Raw genomic sequence first — 10,834 nt, forward strand, 5'->3', positions numbered from 1 at the left:
AATCGGCCACAATACGATTGGATTTTGATAATAAACCAGCCCCAAAAAAACGCAAGACGTCCTTCTCTCTCTCATAAATCTTTCAAGAGAAGAATGTTATCTCTCACAAACACTCAAGAAGCGTCCCTCAATGAACGGAAAGGCATGACGAAAATTTCTTTCAAAGAACTCTCAATCCAAACTAAAACTAATCCTGGAGAGCTAGACCTAGGCTCTGATACCATGACAAAACTGGAGTGCCTCAAGATCGATGGAGCACTCTAAGGTGGATGGAACCTATGTGGAGACATGATGAAGAGAGTGCTCAGGACATGTACCTCAAGTCAATTAGGTTCCAAGATAGATAAGCTTCGACTCATAAACATAATCTTGAGTGAGTGTGCATTTCTCTCCTAGATCAATGATGCCATTGACAGATTGGGACATGAAAAGGCTTTGGATCATGATGGATTAGCGGGAGAGCACTTCATGTACGCACGGGACATTGTGGCACCGCTTCTTGTGCATGTGTTTAATAGAGCACTTTGTGAAGGATTCCCCCCTAGTTGGACAGAGCATACCATTGTACCGCTCTTTAAGAGTGGAGATCCGATGATGCCCAACAATTACAGGACTATCATGATTGGCCGCTGCCTGGCCAAGATATATGGATCCATCTTGGAAAAGGAGTTGAGCAGATGGGCAGCAATGCATGGACAAAGAGCGGTAGGACAGGCAGGTTTCAGGCGAGGTTATACCACTTTGGATCACATCTTGACTCTCCGGGCACTCATAGAGGAAGGCAAACATCATCATAAAAGGATATATTATTGCTTTGTAGACTTCCGCAAAGCCTTTGACAGAATCCCACGGACCAGGCTGATGCAAAGACTACAGGATATTGGAGTACCACATGAGATGCAATGGGGGATATATGCCTTGTATGAGACGGTGATGGGCCGAGTTAGAGCACCTAGAGGGCTATCAGATGCAGTTATGAGTACTATTGGCGTGAAGCAGGGGTGCCCTCTCTCTCCCACACTATTTGGCATATACATTGATGAGCTCTCAGAGTATATCAACAGGATAGGAGGACCCGGAGCCAGCCTAGCAGGAGTGTTGATACCCATACTGCTCTATGCAGATGATGTAGTTTTGATTGCAGATTCTCCGGAAGGATTACAAAGACATTTAGATGCGCTACAAGCTTTTTGTGAGGACAGGGATCTAACAGTAAACCTTGGGAAAACCAAGGTGATGGTATTTAATACTACACAGGCTTGGGTGACGCGCTCAGCACAACAGTTCACTTTCAAAGGTGAGACAGTAGAGCAGGTACGATCTTATGTGTACCTCGGGGTCATCTTTCCTGGTCCACAATTTTCACTGAGAGCCGCGGTTGATGCCGGATTGGATAGAGGCTATGCAGCTTTGGGGGCACTAGAGAGATAGTGTGCACATGTACAGTTCCAAGAGCCACGCACAAAATTATGGTTGTTTGAGACATTGGTGGTGCCCACACTATTTTATGGTGCAGCTATATGGGGCCCCAGTGTAGGGGGTGCAACTGAGTGGAGGAGATTGGAAAGGCCATTAGTGACATTAATTGCCCGCATGATCTGGAGCAAGTCATCTGTACCACATCCGATAATACGAGCTGAATTAGCAGCTACTCCACTAGTGACTGAGGCTCTGTTCCAGGCAGTAACTTGCATACATAGATTGTGGGATCTACGTGGCTCCAGATATGCACGGTTGGCTATGATATCATCCAGGCAGCTAGCAGAGGAGGGTCGAACATGGTGCGGGTATGCTCAGCTACAGAGATGGTTTGTAGAGCATGAGTTGACAATGGATGCACCCCCACCCTTTCAATACAGTTTGGATTGTCCCAAGTTAGACCTGTCTCGCCATGACCGAAACAAGATCATTAGAGCTGATATTGTCAAGTTGGAGACTGAGAGAACCTGGACTAGACCACATGAGCCCTTAGGGAAGAAGATGGCACACTACTAGAGCCATTTTCTTCATTTATCTCCAGATGAACTTATAGCCAGGCCAGCATACATGGACACACACCTATCTCACGGGCTACGTAGTATTATTGGCCAAATTCGAACCTCATCACATCAGTTGAGAATAGAGACAGGGAGATACACCCACACAGCCCCTCAGGATCGGATATGTCAGTTATGCCAACAGGAGGAGGAGACAAAGGAGCATTACGTATGTAGGTGCACAGTATATTATGAAATCCGAGGAAGATACCACTGTCTATTCAGAAAGGGATTTGGCCCACTCCGTAGGATGATGGAGTATGAAGATAAAAAATGCTTGGGTTTGTTTTTATCATAGCTCAAGCGACATAGAGAGACTTTGTTGGGAGACAAACAGCCGAGACCAGCCCCACCCAGGCAAAGTACACTCAGAGTAGCACCTCAGCTAGTTTTATGCCCTCCCCGCCATCAGAAAGCCCTGGCGCCACCACCACCTTATCACACACAGGCAGATTGCCACTAGTGGTGTGATTTTGGACCGAGCCATCGCCATATCCAGGTCACAGAGGCCCAGGTCCCCAAGACCCCGTGCCCGGCACCCATATCTTCATCGGATCCGTGCCATCATTGCCAAACACCGGAAACGTGTGGCACCGAGTTATGAGATCCTAGAGCTGCCCATGATTGGGATTTTTGACATAAGAAGAGTGCAACCTTTTTATTAATTAGCTTTCTGCCTATGCTGATCAATTGGTACTTTTAGTAAATACTTGCTTGGTATTTCATTAGTTTTGGGTCACTTGCAGTCCCTCTGACTGTAAGTACCTTTAGTAGCTCTCAGCCTTCAGCTTATTTATTTTGTTGTTCTCTTTGATGAGACAACACTAGCAGATGTATCTCATAGGCCGTTTGGCCTTTTAGAGACGTTAATATATCTATCTATCTATCTCCTCAATAATGCATGATAGGCCTCTTATATAGAGAGTGCCCTTTGAATAGTCAACATCTGTGGGATCCTCTGATCCACATCTCTCCTTGTGGATATCCTTGATCCACATCTTAGGGTGGCTACTTTAATTCTTTCCTATACCATACCTTAGCCTTTAATCTATGTGCTCATGGCACCATATCTCAACACCTCTCCACTAGGAAGAGGCGACCCCCATTCACGAGGAAGAGGATTTTCAATTTTCAGATATAGAAGAACCACTATTAGGTCCCATAGATCTCAAGCAGACTTTAATACAATCATATTATTCAGACTTGAAACCTGAACCCTTCCAAAAAGCTCTTCAAATAATGACAAGTGAGAAATTAGTCGGGCATCTTGTAGCAACGATATTTTGACAAATTCGATTTACACCCTGAGTTGTAGAGGGAAAAGACGATCCTAGGCCTAAGAACTTATGCTTTAATACCAAAATTTATGCATACAAGTAAAATTACAGCAAAGATGACTGCTGCAGTGTATATTAAACAGAAAGTACAGGGTGTATACAACTGTACCAATCTGAACTTATGCCTGACCTAGAGCTCAATCCCAACTTGGGAGTAGACCCAGAAATCAAGAGCCAATGGATTAAAGGATGGACGGAGTATCCCCATGTGTAGCAACCATTTCATGCAAGTATCTGCCCTCAATATTGTAGTAACTACACACAGAAGCTACACCAACACTCCCACGACCTTAAGGATCCTTCATCCATTCATATTTAGATCAATCAAGAACCAAACTCATCCTCTCAAAGCAAAATGACCAGTGGGGATATTAATGTCATGATTGATATCCAGAAGGTCGAAAACCATTAACTCCATGCAGTACTTGCTAGTCATTGGAGCTGTGTGGACCATTTTGTACACACATGCCCTCACACTGGAAATCTCTATGCACCCCCGGAAACCATCCATTTGTACAAAGGTCTTTGTCCTACGTTTCATTAATAAGTCATGTTAGTGTGTAAGTCCCTTGCATCAAAAAAGGCTTCATGTTCAGAGCTAGAAAGATCCAAAGCTCAATCTGAAAATTGCTGAGCTATTCTGCATGATTAGGGCACTTCCATCTGCTTTGGAGATGTGCTGCTGGCTGGAAAAATGACAGCGAGCACCTCGATGTGTCAAAGCATGTTGTCATTTTTATCTTTTCCACATCAGGCAGCACTAAATTGGTATCATACAACATCTTGTACCCTTCCTATGCACCTGCAACTCTCCAATTCGGCATGTATTGCTCCCTACTTCAGGTGTGATCTCAGTCATATGCATTCTTTCTCAGGGTCAGCCAGCCATGGGCGGCAAATATAGCATAAAGTAGCAGCTTTGGGCTGCCAAAATGCATCAGCATCAAGGCCACACATGGCACAACAACTTCAGGCCGCAAGTTGGCTGCAATGCCATTGTGAGCAGAACTGCAGGGCAGCAACAAGGCCACCCGCACACTAGTAGCAGCAGCAGAAAAGCTGCCATGTGGCACAGACAGAAGTGCATGGTGTGTTACACACTAGTAAACTATACTCTCCACATACACTGCTCTGATACCAGCCAACAGGTGTGTCAAGCTTCCACAGAAGGTCCACGCAGTGTGTGTGTTGATTGAAGAGACCCTTTGGTTCACACACTTTTATATACATTAAACATTTCAGTCTCTCTAAAGACTGTTCTCAGCCAATACATCCAAGGTTGTGCAACTGGAATGTAGTATGGTGGGGCCCAGCAATCAGCCAATCTGCCAGGCTTACTTAGAAGACTGCTCAGTCAGCCTTAGAGGGCTATAAGGCTTCATTCCCCCCTCGATGAGGCATCATGTCTTCCACTCCTTTGGGTAGCAGTCTCTAGGCAGCAGCAAGCAGATAATGTAAAGCAGCCAGCCCCTCTAGCACGCTAACCTAGCCAGCCTTAGTTGGTTTGTTACCCAACAAGAGGTGAGAGATCCAAGCGACAGCAAAATCCTCCAGCCTCTACAAGGCAACCCGAAGGAGAATTTTATTCACATTTATGGACTCCAATCAAGAAAAACTCTTCAGACTAGGGAGTAAGGGGGAGCAGGGGTTGCAGCCAGATCCATTTCTGCTTTCTTCAGTTAAGCAAGCCCATATCCAAGTCTTAAGCTGTCAAAAGTAGTATCATAGCATTGTGCTAAACATTAGAAACATAGTTAAGGATAAATCATAGCATCATGGCCCCACAAAATCCAGCACCAATCACACAAAGGCCTAGTAGGTTCAATGGTCTTCGGTGATCAAAAGACCAGTTCATAACAATGGTGCATGTTCAGGAGCATAGTTGCCAGGTGCTGCTGTCAAAATCTGGTGAACTTATGGGAGGCAACTAAATAATAATAATAATAATTTGTAATCTATTACAGTTAATAAAATTACTTCACTTTTTTTTTTTAATTGTACATGTCAGAAAAACAAATGCATGCATTCACACCCACGCACGTGCATACACACACGTAGCTTTCAAGATTTAGGCCCAGCATTTCTCCTGGTTTCTTTATTCATTTACAAATAATAATAATGAATTCTTTTTAGTGGCCAGCTTCATGTTTTCACACATCCAAACATTTGCAAACGTTCTAATAGGAACCAACCAAATATGCTTTTTTGTTACTGAGCAAGATAGTCGAGCAAGTACAAGAAGCTCAGCAGGTTCCCACAAGCTGCTCACGAAGTTCCTCAAGTTCAGAAGGTCCCTCCAGTTCAATTGATCAAACAAAGTCCCACTGTGCAGTTAATGCGAAGGGTCGGCATTACTAGGCCCACCTTATTGGAGTCAATGCCAGCATCATCAGAACTCAGTGAGGACACCTGTTGACCTGAATGCAGTTTCAATCAATCTCAGTGATACAGGATGTCAAGTGCACACCCTCTCAGATGACGAGGCACAACCCCTAATGACTACCACAAGGGCAGCCAGCCATAAGTCACAGATGCAGATTAAGGAAGCAGCTTTGCTAATACCAAATAGCAGCCGTTCCAGCAGCAGCAAGGCCACACACAACCATGACAGCTTGGACTTCCACACAGCCAACAAGGAGAGCTTGCAGCTTCAGGTTGCAAATGGGTTTCCACACACTCAACAACGAGAGCTTGCTACACAGGCAGGACCGATAGTAGCAGCACCAAGCTGCTCCGTAGCCCAAGGTGAAACCCAGCAGTCGGCTAGTCTACCAGGTTGGCCTGGCAGACTGCTAGTCGGGCTTACAGGGCCTGAGAGTCAACCTACAGCCAAGAGGGGGCAGCAGCCTATATAAGCCCATTTCCCTCCTGGAGAGGGCATCCAGTTTTCCTGCAGCAAGCATTCAGCCCTCGAGCAGCAGTCCCTAGCCACAAGCAGTAATCAAAGGCAGCCAGCCTTCTCACATACAGCTCTCTCTGAAGTCTCACTATCAGTTAAAAAAGCAAGTAAGCACATCTTCCGCCTCCAAAGAAGAGGTTAGACTGACATACATAGAATACATCAGTAGCATGTTACAATCACCTCCAAACAATGATCTCCATAGTCAACTTTAATTTATCATCTTGGCACCTTCTGTACGCCCCTCTTTATCATGTACCTGTTCTGTCAAGCTGTGTGAAAGAAGCAGATAGGCTGTTGACATAATCAAAGATATTCAGTAGCATCTGTCCCTTGCTGCAGATCAAATTGTTTCACTTCTATGTCTTTAAGTTCCATGGCAATTATGCGGGTAAGCAGTACCTGTGTCACTCAATCCTAATCAAAGACTATGCTTTGCAGCGCTTCCTCCCAATTGCTTAATATAGTGCTTCTTTTCACCTCGGGCCATGATCCTTACTCACATTGCTAACCCTCACTCATCGTACCTGTGATAGTACATTAGATAAGTGATATCATCCAGTTTTCCATTTTCCTCTAGCATTTCTTGCCGACCACACAGTGATCATGACTTTCAGGCAACCAGATTACCTCCAAACCTTCCTTCAAAACCTGGTATGCATCATCCATGGCACCACATTCCCACTTATATCATCAGTGCATCCCCTAAAGTGTATCCAATAATCAGTCACAAATTGCCTTGCCTTATACCAGAGCTGCCAGACTGGCACATGCACCAAAGACACAGTAAAGTTAACCGTGAATGCTAATCATTCATCTGGAAAATGCACGTGGTCGTTTTGCAACCTCCAGATGCACAGTCACATCCTCCCAACTGCATATACTGCATTATACTTGCTGTGTGATCCATGAATCAGCAGCAACAGACTCTATCATCAACCTCTACTTGACTTCATCTTGGCAGACACTTCCCCATCATAATTTGTCTTACTTTTTCTAAATCATCCCATCTATCCGTTGCAAACATGTCTGCAAGCAGTACATATGTTCCAGAATCCTTCGGCTCTAGTTGAAGAACTTGTTCCGCAGCACGTCTCCCTCTACCCATATCACCATGTAACTTGCATACTCCAAGCAAGTTCATCCAAACCAAAGCATGCTGTTGCAGTGATCTTTTGTAGATAAAACCCTCTGCTTCAGCTAGTTGTCCAGCCCTCCCAAAGAGGTCAACCATGCACCCAAAATGTTCCAATGTTGGCGTGATGTTGTGATCCTTACTCATAGAAACAAAGCAATCCTGACCCTCATTCACAAGACCTGCATGGCTGCAGCTGGATAATAGGTTAACGAATGTGACATCGTCTGGTCTAACATTTTCCTCTAGCATTTCTTGAAAAAGTTGAAGAGCCTTCTTGCCATGCCCTTGCTGCCCATAAACTAAAATCATGACATTCCAGCTGATGACATCACGTTTACGAATTCCATTGAAAACCTGGCGTGCATCTTCCAAGGCCCCACATTTGCCATACACATTCATCAGTGCTGTTGCAACAAGAGTATCCGATAGAAGTCCACGGTCAGCAATGCATGCATGGATCTTTTTCCCTTCTGCAAGGTCTGCCAGATTGGCACACGCACCTAAAACACAGATAAAAGTGACCTGATTTGGTGTCAACCCTATGTGTTGCATTTGTCTAAAAAGCAAAAGCGCTTCTTGTGCATGCATTTGCTGGGTGTACACGGCAATCATGGCATTCCATACGGAAATTCCATATTGGTGAACCCTGCAAAAAAATCTGCTTGCCTCCTCCAAAGCCACACACTTGCCATACATACTCACAAGGGCACTTTCCAAAACATCTGACTCCAATCCATCCCCCACAATGCGTGTATGAACCAACTTACCCTCTGCTAATGCTGCAGGGTTGGCACATCCACTCAAAGCACCAAGGTAGGTTGCCTTATCTGGCTTGAAACCTTCCTCCTGCATTTTCCTGAAAAGTTGCAATACTTGATTCCCCTGTCCCTGCTGAGCATGGGCAGCCATGATGGCATTCCAGGTAACTACACTGCGTTGCTGCAATTTGTCAAACAGAGAGCGTCCAGCCTCCAAAGCTCCGCACTTGCCATACATGCTGATCAGGGCATTCCCAACAACATCAGCCACACATCCAGAATCAACAATTCGTGCATGGATGAGCTTACCCTCTTTTAGGGCTGCAAGACTCGCACAAGCTGTCAAGACACAGATAAAGGTCACCTTGTCTGGTACCCCCCCTCTCTGCAGGAATAGATGGAAAAAATTAAGGGCCTCCCTGCCATGCCCTCGTTGGGCATATACGCTAATCATGGCGTTCCAAGAGGCCAGACCATGCCGAGGCATTTTGTCAAAAAGCAGCCGTGCAGACTTAAAAGCTTCACGCTTGCCATAAGTATTGAGTAGGGCAGTCCCCACCACTATATCTGACTCAAAGCCAGCGTCGACAATAGATGCATGGATAAGCTCAATCTCTGCTAAGCAAGCCGAGCTTGAACATGCAGGCAAAACACTGAGAAAAGTGACTTTATCTGGCTTGACACCTTCCTCCTGCATCCTCTGAAAGACTTTCAGGGCATCGCTGCCATCCAATTCCTGGGCATAAGTTGAAATCATTGCATTCCACGAGGCCACGTCATGGTGCTGCATTTTGTCAAACACAGCTTTTGCTTCCTCTGTTTTCCCGCATTTGCCATACATTGTAATAAGTGCGTTACCCAGGACAACGTCCGACTCAAATCCACAATCGCGAATGTATGCATGGATGATCCTGCCTTCAGCTAAGCCTTCCAAACTTGCGCATGCACTGACAATAGTGACGAATGTCACTTTGTCAGGCTTCACACCGTGCTGCTGCATTTTGAAAAAGTGCTCAAGTGCCTGCCTGCCGTGGCCTTGCTGGAAATATGCTGCTATGATGACATTCCAGGAGACTGTGTCGCAGGGATGCATTTTGTCAAAAATTCTATGTGCAGGCTCCAGGACACCACACTTGCCATACATATTTACAAGCGCCGTACCCACTAAAGGATCCGTCTCAAATCCACGATCGATAATGCATGCATGGATCACCTTCCCCTCTTGTAAAGCTCCCGGATTGGCACAGGATCGCAGCGTGCAAATGAAGGTTATTTTATCCGGTTTCATGCCCTGCTGCTCCATTTCTCTAAGGAGCTGAAGTACTATGTTGCTGTGGCCATGCTGTGCGTACGCACTTATCATAGAATTCCAGGAAACGAGATCCCGCTGTTGCATTCTGTCAAAAACTGATCGTGCATCGGCGAGGGCCAAACTTTTGCCATAGAGACTAATGAGGAGGTTGGCCTCAAATGTATTTCGTAGAGCTTGTTCTGGGGGTGCATTGTCACGAACGAGAGAACCCAGATGACTCCGTGGTCGCTTCACAGAGTAAGGAAACACAGGGGCGAAAGCTTGTAGGTAAAAATTGTGCTGCGAGGGGTCTATCCTGTGTGGAGAACACATTCCAAGTGGAATCTGGGCAGACCAAGGGGTTGAACCAACAGGGAATTGCTTCTCTCCTACGAGGATGCCTTTCCATAGCTGATAGCAATTGCGTACACGCTTAGAGCTGGTTCCCGCGATCGCTTGCTTTGGCAAATTTGCCAAAGGCCTGGCAAATGTTTGCCAGGGGTGGCAAACGTTCCCACGCTCTGCATTGGCCTGCAATTGGGTCCTTCCTGTCTGCTGCAAGCAACCAGCGAATTCTCCCGCGAGCAGCCAGCAGCGCTGCAAACTCTCCCGCGGATGGCATTTGCGTGCTCTGATTCTCTCTGTTTGCCCGGCCTGTTTTCATCGCAGCTGCTCCTCAAAGGCCACTCCTTCAACATGCTGCTCGCGTCTTGCACCTTCTGGCTCCTCGAACGGTCCTGAAACAGCATCTCGCCATCGCATGTTGATTATTGAAATTGCAACAAGTCGATTGAATTGCACAAGGGTCTCACTTTGAGACTTCGTTTTATCACACATTTCCACATCGCCAATCGACCACTACTTATGCACAAAATTCACACCGAACACAACACACACTCAAGCTGCCAAGCCCACCACATACTACATCAACTCATCTCACAACCCGTCCGACCGCAGCATACCCAACATTCATGTGATCGAGCAACGGATCATTCATGTCCCGCTCAAGAACTTGATCACGCTCCTGGTCAGAGTCTAGGGTCAAGTTGTGCAATATGCAACTTGCATGTATGAGCTTCAGCAAATGGGCCACATCATCATTCTTAATTGGGTACATGAGCACCTTCCAAGTGTTCTTCAAGCGTGCTCCACCACAATGAGTGTCGAGGAACACAGGAAATTAGACTCTGCCCGCATTGCATCCCCATGCAAACGGTCACGCCTGAATGGTACCATCAACCAGGGTAGCAAAGGGTACCCCCCATCACCACCGACATACTCTCTGAAGCAGTGCCTTCCAACGGTGATGGGAGCACCGCCCAAATGCTCGACAGCTTGGCACTTTCGAAAGAAGGCACTATTATAGAGGACTCTC

General features: G+C 46.1%; 1 protein-coding gene across 1 annotated transcript; it reads right to left on the reverse strand.

Annotated features, from left to right (window-relative positions):
• Window positions 1-5,465: 5,465 nt before the first annotated feature.
• LOC147904287 (pentatricopeptide repeat-containing protein At5g27110-like) lies at window positions 5,466-10,207 on the reverse strand. Its single transcript, XM_087385676.1, has one exon. The coding sequence runs from the start codon at window positions 9,790-9,792 to the stop codon at window positions 7,225-7,227; it is 2,568 nt and encodes an 855-aa protein (XP_087241802.1). The 5' UTR covers window positions 9,793-10,207; the 3' UTR covers window positions 5,466-7,224.
• Window positions 10,208-10,834: the final 627 nt, after the last annotated feature.

This window comes from Dipteris shenzhenensis, chromosome 2, assembly GCF_047967505.1.
Source record: "Dipteris shenzhenensis isolate YYH24624 ecotype China chromosome 2, Dip_SZ_1.0, whole genome shotgun sequence".
NCBI lineage: Eukaryota > Viridiplantae > Streptophyta > Polypodiopsida > Gleicheniales > Dipteridaceae > Dipteris > Dipteris shenzhenensis.

Bases quoted from the DNA above. Each gene is read 5' to 3' on its own strand.
- LOC147904287 (XM_087385676.1), bottom strand. From the start codon at position 9,792: ATGTGTTCTCCACACAGGATAGACCCCTCGCAGCACAATTTTTACCTA.